General features: G+C 44.7%; 1 protein-coding gene across 1 annotated transcript in view; it reads left to right on the top strand.

Annotated features, from left to right (window-relative positions):
* Window positions 1–27,522, top strand: part of ELK3 (ETS transcription factor ELK3) — a 68,822-nt gene that overhangs the window by 38,128 nt on the left and 3,172 nt on the right. The window contains exons 3-4 of the mRNA XM_012775322.2: window positions 9,041–9,835; window positions 21,665–21,787. Coding sequence (XP_012630776.2) covers window positions 9,041–9,835; window positions 21,665–21,787 — 918 coding nt within the window. The remainder of the gene's footprint in view (window positions 1–9,040; window positions 9,836–21,664; window positions 21,788–27,522) is intronic.

Genomic DNA, 27,522 nt, shown 5'->3' with positions numbered 1-27,522 from the left:
CTGGCCTCTTCCGGCTCCTGGGGGCTTCCGGCAATCCTCGGTGTTTCTTGGCTTGTCGCTGTGTCCTCCTATCTCTGCCTCTGTCTCTCTTGTCCTCCTGAGGACACGAGTCACTGACTTTAGTGCCCACCCAAATCCAGGCTGATTTCATCTCGACAACCGTAACTGATTAGGTCTGCAAGGACCTTATTTCCAAATAAGGTCACATTCCAGGGTCCTTGGTGGGCACACATTTGGGGGGGGGCACCGTTAAGCTCACTGCAGGGGGAAAGCCTGCCCTGGGTAGAAGCAGCTCAGGTCGATGGGTTGAAGGAGCCCTTTTGTAAGATGCTCCTTAGGGGGTGGGCGTGAGGCGAGCTTGTCCCCAGAGTTCATAGCAGAACCTGGGATGGCCAGCTAACTGCTCAGTGTCCCCTCTGCTTCAGACGCAGAGGCTGAGCAGGGGCAGGGAACACCACTGCCCATCCAAGCTGCGGCCAGGTGCTTCAAGGACAGAAGCCTGATTCACTCCTTTTCTGCTCCTCAGAGCCTAGCACGGAGCCTCCCATAGGAAAAGTGTGTATTCAGTTTGTTGAAAGCTGGGGACAGTGTGGCACATGCCTGTAGTCCCAACTAACCTGGGACGCTAAAGCGGGAGGATCGCTTGAGGTCGGGAGTTCAAGAATGGCCTGGATAACATAGTGAGACCCTGTTTCTAAACAACAAAACACAATGTTTGTTGACAGCATATGTGCTTATTGACGAGAAGGAACATCGACCATGACTCCTACAGTGATTACTTGTTCTAACTTTGGACAAAGGACAGTCCAGGTTTTGTATCAGGAAAGAGTGAGTCAGACTGTGGTCTGGACGGGAATCCAAAATGAGGAGTTTGAAGAAAATGTGTTGGCCTGGAAGCCGCAGCCTGGAGAAACGGCCCTGCTGCTCGCGGGCGGTGTGAACGCGGCTCACAGCCTGGGGTCCTGCATCTGCAGAAAGGGCATCGGAGCGTCGTGCGGCTGACAAGAGGTGCTGCGGATGCCCTCTGAGAACTGTCGAGTGAGGTGCCCATCTAAGGAATTTTGATTGCTCGAAGGCAGAATAAAATGAAAAGTGCGATGTGACCAATGAGCATCGCGTACAATGAGGTCCTTGTTTGACAGCAAAATTCCGCTGTGCAAGAGGTCATGTTTTAAGGCCCTGTGTGAGTGAGGCACTGACACGTATCGATCCTTTAGAGGAAACTATCTTATGAGGTATTTTTATTCCCATTGTAGGGGTGAGCAAACTGAGACCCACAGAAGTTCAGTGATTTTTTTTTCCCCAAGGTCAGAGGAAGTAGAGAGGCTGGGGTTTGTTCGAACCCAGGTCTGTCCGCCCCAGTGTTGGTTCCATGTAACATCTGGCCCTTCCTGGCCTGTGTCCTCGTGTGAGCTGCAACTGCGCCTAGGCCCGTGGGTGCTCGTGGGAGCTACGCAGTGCCGGCCACCGCCATGCCGTTTTCCCGTCACCCTTGTCTCTCGGATGGTTGCCCACAGAGAGGTCGGCTCCCGACGTCCAGTCTGCAGCAGGAGGACTGCTGGGTCCCCAGTGCTCATGCCAGGGTGGCCCATCAAAGCGGGCACCTTCCCTACCCTGCAGACGGGCAGAGGCGAGTTCTATTTCTAGTTAAGGAGCAGCCCTCATGGAAGATTGGTCTCTTCCGCACGAGGAGCTAGAAATAACTGTTCGTAAGCAAGGTTTTCCCAGGCGCTCTGCAGTAAACCCCACTATTACTCTGGAATGCAGAGACCCCTTTCCTGGCAGACAACTTTAGCAGCAGCCTCCGGGCCAAATGCAGCTGCTTTCTGGAAGAGGGTGTGGTGGTAGAACAGAAATGGCTTAGGCCTTGGCACTAGACGCAACTGGATTCAAACTTCAGCTCCATCAGTTACAAGCTGTGTGATCTTGGGCTAATAAGCATTTTAGAGCCTGTTTTCTTTCTGTGTAAAAAAGAGTCTTAATTTGACAAGTCACACATATTAAGTAACATATTTTTTACATGCATAAAAGCATGAAGGAATACAAAAAATCACCGTTAAATTTTATTATCCACCTTTAAGATTAATTTTTCTATCTTCCTCCTTTTATTTAAAATATGTACATAGAGAAAATTATTTCATTAAAATAATGAAATTATCCCATGCATACTGGTTTTTTTTCACCTAATGTATATTTAAAGACGTGGGAAAATGTTAACAATGGATTATCCTCTGAAATAGTTACATGATATTCCATTGTATGGCTCTCTTAATATTTAACCCACTCCTAGGTGGCAGAAAATGGGATATACCTTCACTGTTCAACCAAAGGCCTTGACTGCTTCATCTCTAAAATGGGCTAACGGTGCCCATCGTGCAAGGTGGTTGTGTGTGTTCAGCATGTGGTAGGTCCTCATTAAGTGCTTCTTTGTCTTTCCTGGTTCCTTTCACCATGGTATCTATCATGGTGCCATGAATGTGCCTCAAATAAATCCATCGCCCCACGTGTCTGCTTGCCACCCGAACTCCTCGTTTCCTGCACTAGGGCTGTCAGTGACAGGTGCCGCGAGCAGAGGCCCCGGCTCCCTCCGGGTCTGGGCAGCAGTTTCCCGCTCTGGGAGAGCAGTTGGGATGAGCTGGGCGTCTGGTTAGTGTCTGCACCACCTTGCAAGGCCTGACATGTGGCGTCTCTCCCGTAGGCTGCAGTTTGCTGTCTAAGCGGAACACTCGGGTTGGGTGATCGTTCACATCTGCCACTCCCTGCACCCACCCCCACCCTCCCGGATTAATTGGATCGTGTGAGGTTTTCTTTGCAGTGGATGTCAAGTGCCGGCTGTGTTGGGCATGATAGACTATAAGCCTTGCGTCTATTTCTTGTCTGAGCCCAGCTAAATAAAACATCATGTTTCCCCTGCTTGGTTGAGATATGTAAACCAGATGTAATCCTGCCTGCTATCTGCCTGATCATGGTACCCTGAACTTTGGATCAAATGCGTAGAATATGAACAGCCCTCTAAGAGGGTTAATTTTGTCTACTAAATCATCACTCGGGCTGACAGTAGGTGATATTTATGATTTGTTTTGTTTTTTATTAAATGAGAGTATAAAAATAATGATGATAACACTAATAGCTAGTGTATGTCATGGGCTTATCCTGTGTGGACATATGGAGCGTTCTGCTATCAACTTTATATGGGTTATCTCGTTCAGTCTTAGGATAGGTCAGTCTCCATATTGTAATGAGGAAACTGAGGCATGTGGCTAGTCTGAAACAGGGTGGCATCTGAACCCAGGCAGGGAGTGACTCTGGAACCCCTCCTTTTAATCCCAGCAGGAGCCCATGTGATAAGGTCAAGTGGGTGTTTATTGGAAAGGTCCCCTGCTCGGTGCCCCTTCCCCAGCGCTGGCACTGGGAAAGGTCCCGGCTGTTTGCTATGAAAAGTCTTCTGCATAACCTTTTCCCGCTTGCTTAGGGGGCTGCTCACATCTCTCAATTTTGAGAACAGAGTAGTAGGAAAGATGGGAGATTGGATGTGAGCACATGAACTCCACACACACAACCTTAGATCAGAGTCGGGGTGCCAGACCGGAGCGGTGGGGGGACACACGCAGTGAGTATTTGTTGAGTAAATGGACAGGTGAAATCACATGAGAGGTGTGGGTGTGTAGGGGCTTGCATATGGCCCCCAGTATCTGGGAGTTTGCAGTTTAAAAATATGAGTAAAAAAGACATATGTACAGGACACATACACAGGGGGTTTCAGTCAGCCTGGGAATTAGACACACAGAATCGTCTCTCTCATGGGGTTAAGCCTCTGGCTTTATGCCTGGGTTCATTCTCCTTACAGTTAAAGTCATTCATTCCACAAACATTATCCTAATGACATCATCATTAAAAAGGTAAATCCAATTCCACAAGCATCTCTTCATTGCCTAGCACTGTATATAATTTTTTAAAAAATCATAGAATTTAATAGAAATATTTTTAATCTATTGTGGAATTATTTACATATAATGTAAATTCTATGTAAATATAATTAATGATAATAATAAAAGGATTATTTACATATAATGTAAATAATCCTTCCTCTAAACGAGAAGTCAGAGTGGACTCTGTGTGTGTGTGTGTGTGTGCAGTGTGTGTGCAGTGTGTGTGCATATTTACACACACCTATGGACACCCATAACTCTTCTTACAGGTGTGACTGTAACTGTCAGGGTGACAGCACTGAGGAAGTGGAAATCCGACCTGCTTTCTTGGCGTTTTCCATCCTGTTAGGGTGAACTGACTGCAGGATGCTGTCATGGGACGCCGCAGAGGTGCCCAGAGGTGGCTGGTGAGCTGGGAAGGTTTCCTTTGCACAAATCTGCCTGGAGTCCAGCCCCAAATAGATTACTGGCCCTTTAGGCTCCTGCATTCTCCAACTGGGATATTTAATCTCAACTTGGGTGTGGTGACAGCGGGATTCATTTTGGCATCCAATCTTCCTCTTTTGCCTGGCACTGCCATCGGGGTGTGTTTTAGGGGAGCATTGCTTCCCCTCTCACCGAAGTTGGCCCTGTCCTTGCTGGCTGTAGCGTCGCGTGGAATGCTGGCTGCGGAGGCAGCCCTCGTTGTGAATACACATTTAGTGGGAGATCACAAAGAGGCTGGTCCCACATGCTGAAAGGAAGCAGATGTGTGTAAGTGTCTCTCCAAAGCCATGCGGGAGAGGCACTCGGCTCAACCTGGCACAGACAAGCATCGGTCAGGTTTCCAGGCAACCGTAAGCAACAAATACTTGACAGTCTGGGATTGAAGTGACTTTTTCTAAATATCCTCATTACTTATCATAATAAGAGCCTCTATCCAAGTGTTCTTGTATCCTGGGCTGCCTAAGTTAGCCCGACTCTTGTGTCACTGTCCACAGTGGCCAAGAGCTCAGGAGCCAGACTGCCTGGGTGCCATCTGTCATCCTTAAGTACAACTTTGTAACAGTGCTTAATTTGTACTCCCTGAGCCTTGGTTTGCTTATCTCTAAAATGGGGATAATAATAGTTCCAGTCTCTGAGAGGATTAAACGAGTTGATGATTGTCGAGTTCTTAGAACAGAGCCTGACACATAATATGTGCTCAGCAAATACTAGCTCTTATTATTCCTCATACTGTGACTTTTCTTGGCATACTATCTTGGAAGGAAACTTCCCTTTGGAAACCACAGGGGGATCTTCAGACAGACATGTGGCTGACGCACCCCCAGGGTCAGCCCTGGAAGATGAGTAAGAAGGGACTGTCATTTCAGCTGCGGGGGTCACACCTCCTCTGAGCCCACCCTCCTGCCTAATCCTCCAGCTCAGCACCCTTGTGGTTGCTTTCCTTACCCCAGCTCTTCTCGTGTGAGCAGACAGCCCCAGTGCCCAGTTTGCTCTCCTTGTGAGCTACTTACTCTACCGACCCTGCCCTCCTCCGACCGCGTCCCATTCTCAGCCTGCAGTCCTTGCAGAGGTTCCCAAGCTTCCCCGGAGCCAGATCGAATCCCTCTTTTCCATTGCTCTCCAGAAAAGCAAGACCTATTTCTTTTTATGTTTTGTTTTGTTTTTTTGAGACAGAGTCTCACTTTGTTGCCCAGGCTAGAGTGAGTGCCGTGGCGTCAGCCTAGCTCACAGCAACCTCAAACTCCTGGGCTCAAGCAATCCTTCTGCCTCAGCCTCCCGAGTAGCTGGGATTACAGGCAGGCACCACCATGCCCGCTTGCCTGGCTAATGTTTTCTATATATATTAGTTGGCCAATTAATTTCTCTCTATTTATAGTAGAGACAGGGTCTTGCTCTTGCTCAAGCTGGTTTCGAACTCCTGACCTCGAGCAATCCGCCCGCCTCAGCCTCCCAGAGTGCTAGGATTAGAGGCGTGAGCCACCGCGCCCGGCCAGCAAGACCTATTTGTTTCTAAATGCTGTCACTTCCTCCTTTGGGCCAGCTTGGGCCAGCTAGTAAATTGTGTCCATCCCGGGCACTGTGTAACCTTTCCCGAAAAAACTCTTTCTGTGGCAGCAGTGACTGAAGGGCGCTTCCCAGCACTCCTTGTTGATATTCAGAATAGGGATTAGCATGTTTTTTTCACAGTCGCTGTCTACCGGTAAACAGTTCCCACTGTCTTCCTCTTAAACATATAAAATACTTAAGATTCTTTGTGTTCTTTTTTTTTTTTAAGCAGCTTTATTAAGATATAGTTCATACACCATACAATTAATTCACCCCTTTAAAGGGTAGAATTCCGTTGGCTTTGAGTATATTCAGAGTTGTGGATCCATCACCATCATCGATTCTAGAACATTCTCATTACCCCAGAAGGAAACCCCATAGCCTTTATGCTGTCAGCCCCCTCCTTCCATCTCTCTCAGCCCTGGGTAACTATAGTCTGCTTTCTGGTTGTTTGTGTGGATTTCACTATTCTGGACATTTCATATAAATAGAATCTTATCTAATACATGGGCTTTATAATCAGATAATATCTGGCTTCTTTCACTTAGCAGAGTGAATTCAAGGTTCATTCATGTTATATCAGTGCTTCATTCCTCTTTATGGCTGGATAATATTCCTTTGTAAGGATTCCTTTGTAAGGATACACCATATTTTGTTTTTCTGTTTGTCAGTTGATAGACATGTGAGTTGTTCTTTATGTTCTTTTTAGCACATCAACACCCGACTCTCTGTCTGAGATTGTCTTCAGTTCTCAACCATTTTTTGAGAGGGAGAGCCATTTTTATCAAATCCCTAAATTACTTCTTGATTTTCTCATGAAGATTAGTAATCCCTGCTCAGACATTGTTTGGACCTGTTAGAAAATTAAAGGCTGTTTTTTTCCCCCAAAAAATAATTACTTTATGAGACCTGTTAGAAGAAATGATTCAGACCATTTCTCTTTTCCTTTCTTCTATGTTTTTATTTGGGCTCTAAATACAACTTTAATAAAAGTTTCTCTTTCCCTTTCTTTTGTGTTAATTATTTAAGGCTCTAAAAATTCACTCCATGTAGATGAGTGTTCAGACTGGCTGAGGAAAAAAATTAAAAGCTTTCCACCGGGGAGAAAATATTATGTGCTAAAAACAAAAACATCTTAGAATTTTAGCAGAGGAAGCATTAACACACCAGGCAAGCACATTTTCTTTTTAATGGCAACTGACTCTCGGTCAGGTGGGTCCAATGACCACCTTATTTAATCTTTTCCTGCTGGGAGCTAATTTTCCTGGGCATGTTCTCTACCCAGGCCTACTGTTGCATGAGGCCCAGGTGGAGAACATTTTAAGTTTCCCAGATTTCTCTGTAGGTTTGTAAGAGGTGTTCAGGGTCGCGGGGGTGAAGTCGGTGGAGTGAATGGGCAGGCCAGAGCTCTGGGCTGCTGGCTGCTGGCACGGTTGTTCAGCTTTAAATCTAATCTGCGTGCTGGTGCTGAGCTAGGTTTTGCAGGACTCACATGTATGGGATTTCTTGTGCTGCATGGCGACCTTGTGTGTCCCCTCCCTTAGATACCTGCTCCTAGGAATGCCTCCTTGAAAATCCCAGTGACATGGTAAATATGCCCTGTCCTTCTGTCATTTAAAGGGGGGCGGGCAGGGAAGGCAAATCAGAACGTCATAATGTAACAAGTTGGCAGGCAAAAACTTAATACATTTAGAACCAAACTAGGATTACAAAAGGGGCATCAAAATTGAATGCAATTTCCTCTCTATTTGAAGGTTCTTTGATTCTCTCCCCCCCCAAATTTGTGTGGGAATGTGAACAAGCTCAGGCTCTAGAACCGGTAGATCTTGGTGGTTCTTGGGCAAATCTCTGATCTTGTGTCAGAGGGTGACACTTTCCAGTTTCGCCAGGGTTAGTGTGGGATGCGGGAGCTGGCTTGTATACAACACCTGGTGCAGAATAAATGGGCTCATACTACGAGCTGATTCTAAAGCTTTTCTCCCCCAAATGAGCTTTTTTTTTTAAAAAAATATATCCTCACTCATACCCAAGTTTTAGGAGGAACGGTTTATAAGGAAACGCTCGGAGTCCTTTTCCTGTAGGATGGTGCCAGTTCTCTGTGCTTGAGAGAGATCATCTTTGTCTCTCCCTTGAGCTCCCTGGACCCCAAGATTCAGCCATGGGGGGAGGCACACAGCAAGCATGTGATAGAGAAATATGGAATCTGGTGGTTTCTGCAGGGAATGCATGTATCCATTGAATAAACCTCAGGAATAGTGCGGCTTTAATAGAAAGTCCCTTCTCCCAAAGGGCTGTGAAAACTTTTGCAATGATTATTGTTTTTCATTTATATCCTAACGTTTGAAGACTGGAGCCATGAACCTGAGAGTCAGAAGTAGATACCAGCAACTTAAAATACTGTGTATGAATGTCGTAAATATCCAAGTAGACAATTTGTTTCTCCTCCAGTGGCTTTCTTGTCAGAAAAATAAAAAGGAAAAAAAAAAAAAGGCTCTGTGCTTTAAGAAAACGTTGTGGTGTTTGGTGATGATAACTTAAATTTCTATAATGCTTTCCAGCTTACAGAATGTTTTCCCATTATTGTCCCTTTGAGTGCCCCGACTCCCAGAGGTCGGTGAGACAGTCCTGTATTTTGGTTAAGGACATGCTGCCTCTACCACCTCCGACCAGGTGGCCGTGTGCGTTATTTAAGTGATCTAGGCTTATTTAACTAATTTTAAAAATAGGAATAGCAATACCTTCCTCTTAGGATTGCTGTACAAACTGTATGAGATCAAGCACGAATTGTCCCAGCCACATCGAAAGGGCTGCATAAATGGCAACTCTTATTATACTAAGACATAGAATAACCCTCACTTTGCAGATGAGGAAACTGAAAATGGCAATTAATTTGCCAGAGATCACACACCTAATAGCTGGCAGAACTGGAAGGCAAGTATAATTCTTTCCACGGCTCTTTAGCCAAGACGTGTGAATCGGGAATATTTTGGCGCTTCTGGCGGCAAAAGGTACCATCATCACGAGCCTCTCGCTGTCTCTTGGGGCGCTCGTATTCTAAATACCTATATTTGTTTCTGCAGAACATCATCAAGAAGGTGATTGGGCAGAAGTTTGTGTACAAGTTCGTCTCTTTCCCGGAGATTCTGAAAATGGACCCGCACGTGGTGGACATCGGCCGGGACAGCCTCCTGCTGCAGGACGGCGACTGCTCGGCGGCCGCGGAGGGCCGCGAGGCGCACAAGCACGGCCTGTCCGCGCTCAAGATCACCAGCCGCAACGAATACATCCACTCGGGCCTGTACTCGTCCTTCACCATCAACTCCCTGCAGAACCCGCCGGACGCCTTGAAGGCCATCAAGACGGAGAAGCTGGAGGAGCCGCCCGAGGACAGCCCCCCGGTGGAAGAAGTCAGGACTGTGATCAGGTTTGTGACCAACAAGGCCGACAAGCACGTCACCAGGCCCGTGGTGTCCCTGCCCTCCACGTCGGAGGCTGCCGCAGCATCCGCCTTCCTGGCCTCCTCCGTGTCGGCCAAGATCTCCTCTCTCATGTTGCCCAACGCTGCCAGCGTGTCGTCCGCCTCTCCCTCCTCGTCGAGGTCCCCGTCCCTGTCCCCCAGCTCGCCCCTCCCCGCCGAACACAGAAGCCTCTTCCTGGAGGCCGCCTGCCATGACTCGGATTCCCTGGAGCCCTTGAACCTGTCGTCGGGCTCCAAGACCAAGTCTCCGTCTCTTCCCCCAAAGGCCAAAAAACCCAAAGGCTTGGAAATCTCAGCGCCCCCGCTGGTGCTGTCCGGCACCGACCTCGGCTCCATCGCCCTCAACAGCCCCGCGCTCCCGTCCGGGTCCCTCACCCCGGCCTTCTTCACCGCTCAGGTAAGGGTCACCCGGGCGCCCTCACTTCGCGGCTTCGCAGAAGGGGAGAGAGCAACCGAAGCCACTTCCTTCTGTCCTTCCCCGCACAATCCTGGGTCCCTGCATGCCGAAGTCACTGTGTTAAACGAGAGGGGAAGTTACTTTTCCCTCCACAGCCCATGATACACACAGAGACCAGGCTTTGGCGTGCCGACTGCTGGGGGTGCTCGATTGGTTTCTTGCCTTTAGGGGCCTAAAGGGATCCTGAGGTGGAACTTGCACACTGGCTGTCAGCACATCTGCACGACTTCCTGGGGAAAGGAGAGCGGGCCAGTTTGCTTTTTAGAAGGCATTTGGGCTTTATGAAATTTTCCTCTCTAGGGGCACTTTGTAAATAGCCATTTGTTTTCTGTTAACACACGAGAATAGAGGTCGGCTGATACCACCACCGCGGTTGGGAGCTTAAGTCTCTAATAAGACACGCAGGAGCCGCACCCGACAGAAGGAGCTTCTTCGGTAAACGCAGCGCTGATCTGAAAAGGCCCAGGTCCACGCCATAGGGGACAGGAAAGCAAGTCTGTAGAGCAAGAAAGTCTTTGTGGTTATTAACCCCAAGGAGATAGCAGCCTTTTCAGGCCGGGCGTGGTGGTTCACGCTTGTAATCCTAGCACTCTGGGAGGCTGAGGCGGGCGGATTGCTCAAGGTCAGGAGTTCAAAACCAGCCTGAGCGAGACGCCGTCTCTACTATAAAAAATAGAAAGAAATTAATTGGCCAACTAATATATATATATATATAAATTAGCCGGGAATGGTGGCACGTGCTTGTAGTCCCAGCTACTCGGGAGGCTGAGGCAGTAGGATTGCTTGAGCCCAGGAGTTTGAGATTGCCGTGAGCTAGGCCGACGCCACGGCACTCACTCTAGCCTGGGCAACAAAGTGAGACTCTGTCTCAAAAAAAAAAACCAAGAAAGCAGCCTTTTCCTTGTCTAGCCGGCAGTTGCAAGGCAGAGACAAAGTAGGTGCTGGTTAACTGTATTTCTGCTTCCCCTTGCAAATGGGACGACATTTAGTGGCAGAGACTAAGAGCATTACTTTTGGGGTCACAGACCTGGATTAAGTTCCTAGCTACCCCGCTTCCTAGGGGTGTGACTATGGGTGTGACTCTATTGGCTTTGTTGGGGTCTGGGCCCAGGACAGGAGGGGCCCAGGCTGAGACAGGGCCTTCGCACCAGAGGAGGGCGGGCTCTAGGTGGAGTGCCAGACCCGCCAGAACTAAGGGAGTCATGGCCGCAGGTGACCATGGGGGAGCCTCAGGACTCAAACTCCAGGGTCCTGGAGTGTCTGCTCTGCACCTGGCGTGGCCGAGGGTGGCCCACAGGGAGGGAAAGTGGTGCTAATGAGGGAGAAACCAGAGGGGACAGAGACCAGGCATCTATTCAGAGCTGAATTCTCTCAGCCTGTGTCGCCCAGGTGGTTTCCCTGAGAGCAGACGGGGTCTTCACCGGGTTTTACCGTGATTTGACAGTAAGCCTCAGGTCATTTAGGATCAGAGACTATCAGGGTAAGATTTGGATTCTCAGAGATTCCCGCCCTTAGCAGCTGCTTCAGGGGGTGCCCCAGGGTGGCAGTCGGAAGGCTTTTTGCTGAACTCCATTCACCTCCGCCTGTGGGTTCAGGCCTTGTCCCTGAAATCGCCCCCAGGGCACAGGAGTGAACGAGAGCCCTGGGAGTGGGGCTGTCCCCAAAGGCGGCAGTGGTGCCAGTGCCTCACCTGCCTGGCTGGTTTCCCTCCTACCTGAGCACTTTGTCATAGAAAGGCTCCTTTCCTGTGTGGCGTGTGCAGTGTGCAGCGGGACACTGTGCTCATGAGCATTTGGTGATCTGTGGGAACCTCCTGTAAACTTTCCTAACAGTGGGCTTAGAAGAGATGAAGCGTGTGCTGTGAAAACTCAATACTCTGGACATGAAACTCTCAAGATTGGTTATTTCCAGCCAGAAAGATGGCAGGAGAAAGAGGAGAAGTCAGAGTTCTGGCATGTCCCTCGTCACATGGTTACCAGCCTCCAGGGACCTTATTAAACACACACAGGCAGACCTCGTTTTATTGCGCTTTGCAGATATTGATATAGCATTTTATGCAAATTGAAGGTTTGTGGCAATCCTGTGTTGAGCAAGTCTTATCAGCGCCATTTTTCTAACAGCATGTGCTCACTTCGTGTCTCTGGGTCACATTTTGGTAATTCTCAAAATATTTCAAATGTTTTCATCCTATCTGTTTTGGTGGTCTCTGATCAGTGATCTTTGATGTTACTATTGTTAAGTGATTTGGGATGCCATGAACTGCCCCCTTGTAAGATGATGAACTTAATTGATAAATGCAGTGTGTGTTCTGACTGCTCCACGGACCGGCTGTTCCCCATCTTTCTTCCTCTCCCCAGGCCTCCCTGTATTCCCTGAGACACGATATTGAAATTAGGACAATTAGTAACCCCAAAATAAGGGCCAGGTGTGGTGGCTCATGCCTGTAATCCTAGCACTCTGGGAGGCCAAAGTGGGAGGATCCCTTGAGCTCAGGAGTTCGAGACTAGCCCGAGCAATAAAGACACCTGTCTCTACTAAAATTAGAAAAATTAGCTGGTGTGGTGGTGCACAGCTGTAGTCCCAGCTACTCGGGAGGCCAAGGCAAGAGGGTTGCTTGAGCCCAGGAGTTTAAGGTTTTAGTAAGCTATGATCATGCCACAGCATTCTAGCCAGGGTAACAGAGTGAGACTCTGTCTCAGTAAATAAATAAATAAATAATAATAAATTAAATAAAATAACCCAAAAGTAGCCTTTAACTTGCACTCGCTTGCTTTTTTCTCGATTTCTTTATTCTACTCGGGATTTAATTTTTTAAATACCTCAGATTTTACAAAGCGCGGCAGTAGAATAAAAAACGAGTTTCTTTTCATACAAACTTATTTATTTGGGTTTTTTTATATTTCAAATTACTGATACATTCAAAGAGTAATTTTAATCTCTATAATTTTTGCTAACTGTGTCGAGTCACACTCGACATCCGAGTGCAAAGGGTTAAAGTGTTCATGGGAAAGGAAGTGTCCAACATCTCACATCTCTCACTTTAAATTAAAAGCTAACAACAATTAAGCTTAGCAAGGAAGACATGTCCAAAGCTAAGATAGGGCAAAAGCTAGGCCTCTTGTGCCAAACAGCCTTAGCCAAGTTGTGAATGCAAAAGAAAAGGTCTTGAAGGAAATTAAAAATGTTACTTCAGTGAACACACAAATGACATGGAAGCAAAACAGCCTGATTGCTGATATGGGGAAAATTTTACTGTCTGGATAGATCAAACCAGCCACAACATTCCTTTAAGCCTAATCCACAGCAAGGCCCTAACTCTCTTCAATCCTATGAAGACTGAGATTAAGTTTGAAGCTAGCAGAGGTCCGTTCATGAGGTTTAAGGAATCCATCTCCATAATATAAAAGTGCAAGGTGGAACAGCAAGTGGTGATGTATTAATAGAACCTACAGGAAGTTATCCAGAGGATCAACTTAAGATTATTGATGAAGGTGGCTACACTAAACAGATTTTCATTGTAGATGAAATAGCCTTTTATTGAAGAAGATGCCATCTAAGACTTTCATAGTTGGAGAGAAGTCATTGCCTGACTTCAAAGCTTCAAAGTACAGGTTGACTCTAGTTAGGGGCTAGTGCAACTGGTAACTTGAAGTTGAAGCCAGTGCTCTTTTATCTTGCTGAAAATCCTAGGGCCATTAAGAATTATATTAAATCTACTCCGTGTTCTATAAATGGAACAACAAAGCCTGATGATACCACATCTATTCACACCATGGTTTACTGAATAGTTTAAGCCCACTGTTGAGACTTACTGCTTAGAAAAAAATATACCTTTCAAAATATTACTGATCATTGACAGTGCACCTGGTTACCCAAGAGCTCTGATGAGGATGTACGAGAATATTAATATTGTTTTCATGCCTGCTAACACAACATCCATTCTGCAGCCCATTAATCAAGGAGTAATTTCAACTTTCAAGTCTTATTATCTAAGAAACACATTTCATAAAGCTATAGCTGCCATAGATAGTAATTCCTCTGATAGATTTGGGCAAAGCAAATTGAAAACCTTCTGGAAAGGATTCACCATTCTACATGCCATTAAGAACATTTGTGATTCATGGGAAGAGGACAAAATATAAATTTAATAAGAATTTGGAAGAAGTTTATTTCAGCCCTCATGGATGACTTCGAGGGGTTCAAGACTTTGGTGGAGGAGGTCACTGCAGATGTGGTAGAAATAGAGAACTAGAATTACACTTGGAGCCTTAAGATGTGATTGAATTGTGCAATTTCATGATTACACTTGAAAGGATAAGGAGTTCCTTCTTAAGAATGAGCAAAGAAAGTGTTTGGTTTTTTTTTTGTTTCAAAATATTAAGGAGTACAAGCGTTGTTTTTACATGGATGAATTGTACAACGTTGAAGTCGAGGCATTTAGTGTGTCCATTGCCAGAATAGCATAATCGTACCCAATAGGTAAGTTTTTATCTCTACCCCCTCACACCCTTCCCCTTTCTTAGTTGCCAATGTTCTTTACACCACTAAGACAGTGGTTTCTTGAGATGGAATCTACCTCTGGTGAAGGTGCTGTGAACGTTGTTGAAATGGCAACAAAGGATTTAGAAAATTACATAAACGTGTTTATAAAGCGGCAATGGGGTTTGAGAGGATTGACTCCAATTTTGAAAGAAGTTCTGTAGGTAAAATGGTATCAAACAGCATCACATGCTACAGAGAAGTCTTTTGTGAAAGGAAGAGTCAATTGTGAAAGGAAGAGTCAATTCATGGTTTTATTTTAAGAAATTGCCATACCCAATCCAGCCTTCAGTAACCAACACCCTGATCAGTCAGTCAGCAACCTTCAACATCAAGGCAAGACCCTCTACCAGCAAAAATACTCCGATTCGCTAAAGGCACAGATAATCTTTAGCATTTTTAAGTAATAAAGTATTTTTTAAATTAAAGTATACACTTTTTTTAGGCATAATCATATTGTACACAATAGACTAAAGTATAAACATAACTTTTTTTTTTTTTGAGACAGAGTCTCGCTTTGTTGACTAGGCTAGAGTGAGTGCTGTGGCGTCAGCCTGGCTCACAGCAACCTCAAACTCCTGGGCTCAAGCGATCCTCCTGCCTCAGCCTCCCGGGTAGCTGGGACTACAGGCATACACCACCATGCCCGGCTAATATATATTTTTAAATATATATATGAGTTGGCCAATTAATTTATTTCTATTTATAATAGAGACGGGGTCTTGCTCTTGCTCAGGTTGGTTTCGAACTCCTGAGCTCAAACCATCCACCCACCTAGGCCTCCCAGAGAGCTAGGATTACAGGCGTGAGCCACCACGCTCGGGCTAAACATAACTCTTGTATGCCCTGGGAAACCAGAAAATGCATGTGACTCACTTTATTGCAATATTAACTTTATTGTGCTGCTCTGGAACTGAACCTGCAATATCTCTGAGGTATGCCTGTACCTCGTGTAGTCCCAAATTCATATTTGAAATTTTGATCCACAACATGATATGCATAAAATATTGTCAGCATTCTGCTAGTCCAACTCCGTAGCCACCAATTACATCAAAAATATTATTTGTGGTGCATCTGCTAGGAGCTGTACAAAGTACAGTTGAGATTACTCTTGTTTTTGAGTTTTTAATAAACAAACATTACTAGGGTAGACAGATATGATGATCACCCAAAGACCCCCTGAACATGGGACTAAGAGGAACTGAAAAATTAGAATACAGAAGCCAACCAGGCACCAAGGATGGGTGCTCGGCTGCTGAGGTCCTATCTGAGTGTTGCTGAAAAGCAAGACTGTTGGCATCGCTACAGAAATTGAGACAGAGTTGGAGGGAGCCCTGACATGAAACCCTCCCGGTCCCCAGCGAGGAACTGTGGCAGCCCGAATGTTGCCTCTCGAGCTTCTGATTCTTTTGCACCTTGGTACATCTGTCCCTCTTCCTTCCTCTGTTCAGTCTCTCCCTCTTCGTATCTCAACAGTGTGAAATTCATTCAGATTCGGAGGCTGGCATGTTACATTTCCCATCGTTTATGCCAACACCTCTGTCTGGCGTGACTGTTGAAGATGCTGAACTCGGGTCCGTGCGGGCAGCGGGCATGCACTCGGCGTCAGGGCCTGAGCATGCACGCCCCGGATGTTTCAGTAGCAGCGGCCTGGGATTAGCGCTCATTTAGTGGAGACAGCTGACGGAGCTCTGAAATTCTAAAACCTCCTCCCGCTGTTAACTGGCTGAAGTAACAATTTAAAGCCCAAATCACAAAGTGAGAATTTGGAGCAAAATGGAAGTGTGTGGTGAGGAGCATCCTAGCCCAGCTCTGGGGTGGTTTCTCCTCTGTCTCTTTTGCCATCATCACCAAAAGGAAAAAGGTTTTTTGGTTTTTTTCTCATCCCAACTTTCTTCTCTAACACTTCCCCTAGCTCAGCCTGCAGCTGTGTCCACACTGACCATTCCTATGGGCACAGGATGTCCTTGTGCGAGCTCTTTGCAGCGGAAGATGTCACTGGTAGAGTTTGGTGTGACTTGTTGGCATTCCAGGTGAAAGTTTTGGTTCCCCCAGATGAACCATGGGGGTACCCTCCCTCTTTCTACCCTGGAGCCCGTCTTCTCGCCACTCTTTGCCCTTTCTGTTAATCCTTTGTGGTTCTGCCCCTTGCCCCAGGTTCTGCCTTTATTCCTTTTCCCCCATCACTTTCCACACCTACCCTGGACTCCTGTGGGAGCTTGCATTTTCTACCCTTTTCCTTGAGGTCACTGCTACACAAACTTCTGTGGGATTCAACTCCTCTTTTGAAGTCCTTAAAACTATGTTTTTATTTGAATTCAGACTTTAGGTATTTCCAGAGATCCATAGTCACCTTTTATGATTTATGATTTTGTCTAACCCCAAGGTGGCACTGTCATGGATTCCACTGGCATCGGTGGGAACTGGAGATCAGAGATGTTAAATAGCCTGTTTTTCTCTCCTTTACTTTCCAAAAGCCTGAATGACTGACTGACCAGTATCTCAAATCAAATCATCTGTAAATACTTCCTCTTGAGTAGCTACTCCCTATCCTCTTTAGTCATCAAGTAACAAATGCCTATCATTTGTGAATTAATTAGTTTGGGAGATAATGGTGGAATACCAAACACTTGCTAGGCGCCTGGGGATACAGAGGTTAAGTTAGCCAGATAGCCCCAGTTCCTGTTCTCATGAGTTCACAGGTTGCTGTCTAGCGGCAAGCATGCGGGGCAGTATATAATACAGGGTACGATTTAGGGTGGTGTGAAATTGAGGAGGACCCTGAAAACCAGCTGAGGAATTTCAATTTGTTTGATGGGAAATTAGCAGGTGCTTAAATGTGTAAGTGAAGTTGACACAAAATTCCTATTAGAATCTATCAGCAAATAATTATTGAGCATTAATTTTTTATAAGACCTAGAAAGGACACCAGAAGTGCATGTGCTGTTTTCATGACCTTGGGACTCAGCCATGACAGGCGTGGCCAAGCTACCTGGGTAAAACAGTCCCTGCTAGTTAGGCGCTCATAATTTACCTTTAGTAGCTTCGTGTAGTATCTCAGATGCAGTGGAAAAGGAATACTAAGGAAGAAGGTATTAACTGTGCTGCAGGTGGGGAGGAATGTCGAGAGGGCTTCACGGAGGAGGTGATCAAACTTGGGCAGGGTGTTCAAGGATCAGGAGGAATTTTCAGGGTGAGGAGGGCATTGTGGGAACAGCTTGGGGCAGGGTATAAAGACGTGAAGCGCTCTGTGATTAGGGGAGGTACAGTAGTCCAGTTATGTGGGAGGATGAATCCCAAAGGTAGAGGAAAGTGGCAGTGGGCAGCCTTGAAAGGGGTATGAGTGACTGTCTGAACTGTGTTTTAGAAATCACCCTGATGGTGTGGACTGGGAAGGGAGGAGGCTGGACCTGTTTAGGACACCACTGTAACATTCCAGGTGGAAGCTGTGCTGGTGGGGGTGTGGTGAAGGGCATGGATCTGAGAGAGACTTAGGGGATGCTGTCAGCAGGACTCAGTGGGGGTGGGACAGAGCCAACCTGAGTGTGAGCATGGAAGGAAGAATGAGCTCCCGGGGAAAAGGTTAAAGGTTCTGTTTAGGCCATGTCGAGTTTGAGAAACCTGTAGGACCAGGTGAGCAACTCCAGCTGCAACTGGAGCTAAGGGCAGAGTTCGGAGCTCGAGACAAAGGTAGGGTGTCTTCTACAGGTAAGGGGTGGTTAAAGCCCTGGAAATAGATGAGATCTCTTGTCTGCAGCCCAGAGAAACCTGAGCTGAGTGGTCAGGGATGTTCTGGAATGAATGTTGAAGAACAAGTAGGCTGGAGTTTTGTGGTTCTCTGTGTATATGAGATGAGCTTTTACACCAAAGTAAAAGGGTTCACATATGGAAATTAGGGAGTATATGAAACTGGTTCTGGGGAGCCAAGCTCAGGTTACCCCTTTTTTCCTGAAACTGTGAAAGAACTTTGAATGGACATAGTGTTTTGGGGCAGTTGACTTGGTAACAGTGTACAGAATCGATGGGGAGGGAGGCCTGGGGCAGGTGGACTGGTTTAGGTGGCTTTTGTAGAATGCTATCTGTGAGGTGACAGGGGTTGGGTGCAGTAGGAATGGAAATGACGGGATAAATAGGAAAGTGAGTTCAAGGAAACCTACAGAAGCCATGCCTGGAGCTTGCAATTAGGTGGAAGACATTTGGTGACTGGGTCTAGTCCAGGCTGTGAGTGCAGGGATCATGTCTTATTTTGTCTTTGTCTCTGGCACCTGAAGCATACTGTGCCCCCTGCCAGCATTTGTTGAGGGGCTGCTAAATGGTGGTACTATCAACAAAGGGAAGTCTTAGGAACCTGAATGTGGGAAGATGATGATGAGCTGAAGTTTGAACACATGGGCACTCCAAGGGGAGAGATCCAATAGGGGATACGCCAGGGACGGGGCACACCTAGACCTGCTGATGGCCTCAGCTCATCAAGTGTCTAGGAGCCGAGGACTCAGGAGGTATAAAGATGAGCAAATACCTTCAAGGCTATGGAAAGAGGTATAAGGAAAATATGCAGATTATTATGAGGCAGAACATATTAAATGTTAAGAAAAAAAGTGGTTACAAAATGTTATAAAGATTCAGAAAAAAGAGAAATCCCATTGAGAGGAGATTGGGAAAGTCTTCTTTGAGGGGGCATATTGAGGGGCAAAGGGAAACAGGGCAGGACAGAGGAGGCGGTGGGAGGGTGTCATCCAGGTAAGAGGGCCACACACAAGGGCGCACGTCTGGATGCCAGCTCACCTGTTTAGCTCAGGTGTGTAGGCTTTTTAGGAAACTGTTAAGAGGAAGAATGAAAAGGAGATCCTGGGAGGAGGTCATACCGCTTGCAAATTGAATGCCCTTTGCCCATGGGCATCTCCTTCCCTGACAGCCTGTGAGATCAGGAGCTCCTCATGGGCCATGTTCATCTTTGGGGAGTGAAAGGAAGCACATGTCTTCTTGTGGCTTCTTTAGCACTTGGCCTTCAAGCTCGACTCCAGGAGCATGTGGAGAGAGTCAGGCTCACACTGCCCGGAGATGACCCAGGGCAGGCTTTATAGGAACTTTCCTTAAAAAAGCAACCGAATATTAATAGTTCTTTCTTTAAGGCCATAGGATCTTCAGGGAGAAAAAGGATGGGAGGTAGGGGAGGGAATGAAGTCATTTCACAGTGTTTGTCTGCATATATTATAGGAGACATTTCAAACATATTAAACATGAGAAACAGAAGGCTACTGTATTCTGAGAACATCCTGTATCCCTTAGAAACAAATGTGCAAACATCTCAAATCCAGACATGGGTACAAATTTGAGACTACGGAAATAAAAATTCTACACCTTATATATTGCTCAGAGGATTAGAGAGGAATGGGTGTATATTTACGGTCATGGATGAAAGATAGCTATGTTTTGTGGTTCAGAAGATTCATTGTTTCTGTAGTGCTCTGAGAACTTTCATTGATGGGTAAACGAGGAGGCCCCTTACACATTGGCTATTACATGTTAATGTGATGCGTTGTGGTTGGAACCTGGCTCCGGAGTAACACGCAAATATTAGTTCTCAGATCACCTAAGCTTGTGGACTTGAGCCTAACACAACTGACAAGAGCCAGAAAGTTCCATCTGACTCAGTAGAGTTTGTCTGTTTTAGAGCTTTAAGTACTTTTCTACTTACAATTGTGAATTTCTTCCATGAATAGATGAAATACATTTAGTAATTATGGCGGGTACACTTTCAATTAATTAATTCATTGGTTCATCTGAAAACATGTTTTGAGTCCTTAGCCCAGTAACAGTCTCAAACACTTGTTGAGCATACCTGTGTGCCAGGCCCATATTAAGAGCTTGAGGTAGATCAATTTATTTAATCTTCGCAACAACCCTGTAATTATAGGCATTTCTTATTCTCTCCATTTTGCGGAGTGGAAAGCTGGGGTGTAGAGAGAGTATGTCACTTGCCTGAGGATACCTAGCCAGTGCGTGGTGGTTCTGAGCGTGGGACCCTGGTAGAGCTCATGCTGAGCTGTTAATTTTTAACGGGTAGGCCAGATGGCCTGGCACACGTGTCAAATTGCCTTGGACTAGAACAAATGGGAAACTTATTCCAAACATGCATTTATCCTAGTAACCTCATAGGTCATTCAGTATGTCAGAAATGGCATGGAACCAACGACTCAGATAATTTGGTACAAATTTGTTTACCTTTCAGCAGCTTCATAATTTGAGGAACTTTGGATGGTTTGTCTCCATTCTGCTGAACAGAGCAGACCTTTCTAAGCCAAATGCTCTTGGTAATTAATGAAGCTATGGAGGCCAATTCTAGGAAAAAATAACACTTTAGCATTCAGCATGATGCAATCCGAAATGCTGGGGCTTTTGCTGTGCTTCTTCTTACACAAAGCACCTCACTGACATCACAAAACCACCGAGGGGCTTCTAGTCAGCAAAGGTAGCAGAGGCAGCCTGGGTAGGGAGTTTGCCTCTGCTGAGGATAAAAGCCACGTGGACTTCCCAGCTGAGCTGGTTGTTTCATCTGCCCTCTAGCTGGCATGTGCCAGTACCCCTGTGGCGTGTGTGCCCGCAAATGCAGTCTTGGTACTCTCCTGGGAAACCCAGGGTTTTGGCTTCACACCCAGCCTCACAAGAAAGCCCCTCCTTCCAAACTGCTGCCAGGGCGATGGATTCTCGTCAACTCCACGTCTAGAATGGAATGTGGAAAACCCAGCTCAGAGCTTCTGAAGAAGCTCAACAGGGTATTTTATAATAACAGCATAATCCTAAATTTATTGAAGGGCTGTGGAAGGGGAAGTTTGGGAAGCCGTTTAAAAATGTGTGTGTCTGTAACCCAAGTAGTGGATATTTTGCTGATGTACTAAATCTTCCCTTGTAATCTGGGATGGGGGCGGCGCAAGTGAAGAAACCATTTGGACAAAAGTTGCTATAAACTTGAGTTTTCCACCAGAATGCTTAGGGAAGGTAACTTGCCAATGCCTCTTTCCTTCTTAAAACTGTTAATAAAATTAGCATTGAAGAAAATTAAAAGTAAACTGTTGACACCCTTGCAGAAATAAAGTTGCCAGATTGTCCTGAGATGGTGAGGCTGTTTCTCGGTCCATGCCTATAGCACACCTAACCACTCAGCAGCTGTTAAGCGTACCTGCAATTGGGTGAACCTGTATTAAGAAGTCTATTTGCTTTATTTCCCAGACACCAAATGGACTGCTTCTGACCCCAAGTCCACTGCTGTCCAGCATACATTTCTGGAGCAGCCTCAGTCCAGTCGCTCCGCTGAGTCCTGCCAGGCTGCAAGGGCCAAACACGCTGTTCCAGGTGAGTGTCTGGAAATGCACTTTTACATATTGAACTTCTAAAGAACCTTTTTCTCCTCTGAATCCTGCAAGGGTAACAGTGAATTCTGCTGGATGTTTGGTTCAAATGTTAAAGGAGCTACAAACCCTTCAGAAGCAGCCGTTTTCCTCGAGGCAAAAATGGTGCACTCATGCCAGTTATCCGTAATAGAGCAATTAGGTCTTGAAGTGTTTTGGATATTTTCATTTGATTATTCAAACTGGAAATTTATTTAGGAAAAGGCAGAACTGTCTTTTAAAAAAACTGTTTTAATAAAAGCTCATAAAAGACTTTAAAATATTAATCCTATTAGTTAATGGAGTGATTCACTTGAAATAAATTCAAAAATAAAAAATAGTGAATGATTTCTCCATACTGGGATAGAAAAGTTACCTGATAATCTGTGAATTATTATCAAGTTCTCCTTGTTCTGTAATAAAAAAAAAAAAGGAGCATCCAGAACATTTGGTTAAATAATGAAGACTTAGCTGCTTTGTCTTGCAGAACTCTGTCTCTACTACATAAGCACATTCCTTAGTCATCCACACACTAAAAACTAGCAGCACTTGCTATGGTGTAGAAATCACTATTTCCTCTTTTGAGAGCCAAAGATAGTTACTCACTGACCAAGGTGTTACTGTTTGAATATGAGTACAGGTAGCTAGGATTCTAGGGACAGGAAGGAAGCAAAGGTAGACACAGCGCAAACTCCCTCTGCACCTCATTCTAATGTGGTCTCATCCACCCTGCATCCTATGCCCCCCAGTGTGGCTCACCCCGAGTTAGATGCAGTTCTTTGGCACCCACTGCGCTTTTAGCACTTTGTATCACGACTGCCTACTGATCTGGCAGTCTCCCCCACTAGACTGTGGGCTCTTAAGAGACCAAACTGTGTCCTGTTCACTGTGGTGTCTGTTCCCTACCATCTAGCACATTGCTTGATACACAAATGATGCTTAGAAATTATCATTGACTGTCTAAATGAATTCGCAAAGAGATGTCTAAGAAAGGTAACTGGTTTGAAAATATCAGGACTTCGTGATCTTCTGAGCTGGTCATTTTGCTTGTCGAGGTTAACACTTGCCAAGCACCTGCTCTGTGCCAGGAGCTGTACATGCTGGGATTTAGGGTCTTGTTGGAAGAAGGGCAGAGCCAAAGGGGTTTTGCTTGCTATCTTGCTTCTCTGGTATCCTAGTGGAGTTGGGGTAGGGTGTCCTTATGCGATCATATCCCTGGAGTAATCAGGTTTCTCTCTCTCCCCCTGGCCTTGATTCCCATTATAAAAAATTAAGCTATGGTCGCCAACATGCTGATTTTTAACCATTTAAAAAAAACTCAGGCAGGAAAATAAAAAATTCAAATAGTGAATAAAAAACAATAAGCAAATATAGTATTAGGAAAAATTTAAATTAGGAATACCAATCCTTTGCTGGGGATATAAAAACACCTCATTTCCTGAAAGTCTCAAGAATAGGGAAGCAGTCGTCTAGTACGAAGTAGAATAGAAAGGCATTGTCCGGCTACAGTAAGCTCCATGGGGGCATGGATCGTAGTGCTACTCTAATTCTGGAATCTCACCTAGAGCTTCTGTAGTAGAGTTTATTGGTATTTGTGAATAGTGAGTGGCTTCTTATTTCCCTCCTTACTGGGAATTCTACCATCTGATTGGTGTACGGCTTGGTGCCCTTCTAGGAAAGCCATGGAGAACTACTGATTGGGGGTTCTTTGGAGTCCCTTGTCTTAGGTACTAACCTTTTCAAGCCCAATACTCTCAGTAGTAACAATGGTTCCTGTCCACAGTGATTGTACCCATTATCAGGCTCTCTGGGAGTTGGGAGATGTGCACACCCTCTGTTCTTCAGTCACTGCTGTAGACCAGTGGTTCTCAAAGTTAGTATGCAACAGAGTCACATAGAGCATGTGTTAAAATAAAGACTGCTGGGCCCCAACCCCAGAGTTTCTGACTTGTAGGTCTGAGGTGGGGCCTGATAAAAACATTTCTTTCAAGTTCCTTGTGATGCCACTGGTCCAGGAACCACAGTCTGAGAAGCACTGCAGAAGAAATGACTACAATTAAAGGCTACCTGCTTAGAATTTTAACTTTGATTTTCATTTCACCAAATGGACCTGTTGTCTCTCTTGGAGCCATTCAAAATACAACCTGGTCTGGATGGCAGACAGATTGCATGAGCTTGACCCTGTTTTCATGGTTGGATCCATGAGAATAAGGAAAAATAATTTTGTACCTTTAAAAGTATTATTACTCTTCCTATGAAAAGAGCAACTGAGTGTGGTAAAAGTTGAAAGTAGCAATTTTGAAAATGGTAAACAACAAAACATGGCAAGAGGAATAACCATTTCTGATTTTTAAAACTAGACATTACCATTGATAGAGTTTCAGAATTCAGATTGCTATCAGCAGTGTCCCTTTTAAACTAATGAAAATAATTTTCTTTCAAAATAACAAACCTCTCACATATGCTGTGTGTTGGAGGAAGAAAAAAATAGATTTGGCTTATAAATTATAAGTGATGTTGGCAGGGTTCCTACTGTCATGATTGGAAAGGTATCAGAATCCTTAGGGTAATAGTTGACAGAGCTGAGGAGTTTTTGCACAGATCTCCTGATACAACTATTTTAGCAGGTTATAGCAGATACTGAAGAATTTCAGGGAAGGAGAGAGAAGACAAGATACTAGCCTTTCTGGAAGAGGTATGCTTTGTAATTGAGAAACGTTTTAATAGAGAGGTGCCAGAGACATTGTGCTAAATGTCAGTATAGAACCTTGGTTTATAAGTAAAGTGAAATCTGATTCAACTGGACAGTTTTGACATTTTGAACTTGTCTACAGAATGTCTGTTCCACCTTCTGAACTTTTGAAGTAGATTTTATCCAATTTGGAATATACCTAGTAGGAACAGGTACATCTTGAAACAAGGTAGAACTAATTCAGTTTTTAAATGAGAATGTGTTCTGTAATTTTCAGTTGAGCAAATCTAACCCAGCAAATATTTGCAGTGCTCTGTGGCAGGACTATAGGGACATACCATGTGTGGATAATAGATGAGCAAACACAGTGCTACAGGAAGCCAACAACATAGTAGCTCTTTTCAGCTGGGGACTAGACAAGGGCTCCAAGGTAGAAGCGGCCTCTGAGCTTGGAAGAAGGGACAGGACTTTGATAGAGGAGACCGTGTTGGAGACTACTAGATCTGAGTGACTGCGATAAGAAAGTCCATTGAGGAAGGGACTGGGTGAGAGGAGACCAGGTCAAAAAGCAGCTGTGGGCCTTGTATGCTCGGAGTTTCTCCCTTAATCTGTTAAGTGTTGGTAAGGCTTTTAAAGCTGGAGACAGGGATGGAGCGATCTCTATTTGAGAAAAATATTGCTGATATGAATGTGGATGGAGGAAGAACTGAAAAGAGGGAAGGACAGGAAGTTAAGAGGAAATTATCATACTTTTAGAGTAAGAACAGTTTCAGAGGTAAGATTGAGAGGAAGACGTTGTGTTGGGGGTTTGAAGAGTAGGTAGTGAAAAGTAGGAAGAGGCAAAGATTACTAAGTGATTAAAAGACTGGAAATGCTACTAATAACATAGTTAACATTTATTGAGGGCTTACTGTGTGCCAGACATTGTTCTAAGCATTTTTGTGTGTGTGGCTTTTCATTTAATACTTCCAAAAGTTTTATTTTAGAGATGAGAAACTAAGGCACAGAGCTGTTACTCAGTTTACCCAAGATCATACACTAATAAGTGGCAGAGCCCTGATTCGAGTTTCAGTGTGTGTTCCTAACCACCATTTTCACTGACTTAGAGTTAGCACCGGAAGAGCAGGTTTTGTGAGAAAGGGGGATTGGGTGGGGACATCTCAGATGTAGATGGTTGTCAAGTCCAGGCACAGTATTGGAGAAAAGAAGGCTGAGGACCAAAGTTTGGGGAACGATGAAATGTAGGAGAGGTGACTGGCAGGAGGAGAGCCAATGAAGATGAATAAGAAACATACTAGAAAAGCCAGGGTCATCAAGATAAGCTATGGGCATTGAGTATATAGAAATAAAGAGCTACAGATAATTTATTTTAAAAAACAGAAGATTAATGAAACCGAGGCTGAGTTATTTTAAAAACACCAATAAAAGATGGATAAAAAACAAAAAGAAAAGATGCAAATGAAAGGATGAACTTGCTTATCTTCCAAGTGTTCACTCTTAAGTCAGTGGGAAGAGTGGTTAAGAAGCACAGATCTTTAAAAAGCATAAACTTTTGGCCGGGCACAGTGGCTCACACCTGTAATCCTTGCACTCTTGGAGGCTGAGGTGGGAGGATCCCTCAAAAGTCAGGAGTTCAAGACCAGCTTGAGCAAGAGTGAGACCCCCGTCTCTCTAAAAATATATAGAAAAAATTACCCGGGCATGGTGGTGCATGCCTGTAGTCCCAGATATTCAGGAGGCTGAGGCAGTAGGATTGCTTGAGCCCAGGGATTTGAGGTTGCTGTGAGCTAGGCTGCCACAGCACTCTAGCCTGGGCAACAGAGTGAGACTCTGTCTCGAAAAAAGAAATAAACTTTTATGTGGGTAGGTTTGATAACACAGTTGAGGTGGATAAAATTCTAGAAAAAATAAAAACTCCAAAGTTGCAGAAAATAAAAACCTTGAAAATACCAATAAGCTTTAAGCAAACAGTAATTAAAAAGACTCTCAACCCCTGACAAAATAAGAAATTAGGCAGTTTGGTACAGAAAGATTTTAGTTTAAAATTTGGCTTTGCTGCTTATTAGCTGTGACCTTTAGCCAACAACGAAACTTACCTGAATTCTGTTTTCTCATCTGTAAAATGAGGATAACAAAACTTAGGTTACAGCCCCTAGATATCAAATGAAATGACATTCCATGATAAACTCTAGGGCACTAAACATAAGTTATTGAAACAGCTTGAAAATTGCAAAAATATATGTACTTTGTTCTTTAAGTATTTATTGTACTTCTAACATGTGCCAAGCTCTGTAAGTTGATAATTAGTGCCAAGTTTAATATTTAATTTACCTGGACTAAAGAGGAATTAAACTAGAGGACAGCCCAGGAGATCATTTTGACACATCATCCTGGATGATGAAAAATCTAGTTGTGAGTAGTTGTGTACTAAAAGAAAGGCTTAATTATTCTTGTTCAGTTGGGATTACAGCTTACGTATTTGTTTCAGACCTGAAACTTGGTATCAAAGCATATATGCCTTTTATCCTATTTACCATGGTAGTTACCAAGAACACAAATTAATTAACACACTTGAAGCTCTGACTTGGGTGGGGCAAAGGTAATATTTGTAAACTCTAAACATTTGTACCCTTGTAATATGCTGAAACAAAAAAACATTACATATGTGACCTAAAAAAAGTTTTGTTCTTTATCACTTATGGATGATCTAATAAGTCTGATATTATTTACCATTTTAATTGGAAAGAATACTTTCTTAGGTCAAAAATAATCATTCTATTCTAAATATTTTAAGATAAAAACATGCATCATTTTTAAGTTACTGAGCAGCATCTTTGTGTAGTACACTGGAAAACTGATGGCAAATTTCAGAATACAGTATTAGATATTACTGACTCACATGTAAAGAGACTGGCTTTCAAAAATATTTTTTCTTACTATTTAAAGCAAATCAGCATTCTAAGTAGCTTGGAACCTTTAAAAAACAGTATTAGAGGCTGGGAACGGTG

This window comes from Microcebus murinus, chromosome 10 (assembly GCF_040939455.1).
Source record: "Microcebus murinus isolate Inina chromosome 10, M.murinus_Inina_mat1.0, whole genome shotgun sequence".
NCBI lineage: Eukaryota > Metazoa > Chordata > Mammalia > Primates > Cheirogaleidae > Microcebus > Microcebus murinus.
Note: the sequence above shows the minus strand (reverse complement) of the source record. Positions and strands in the feature narration are given on the sequence as shown.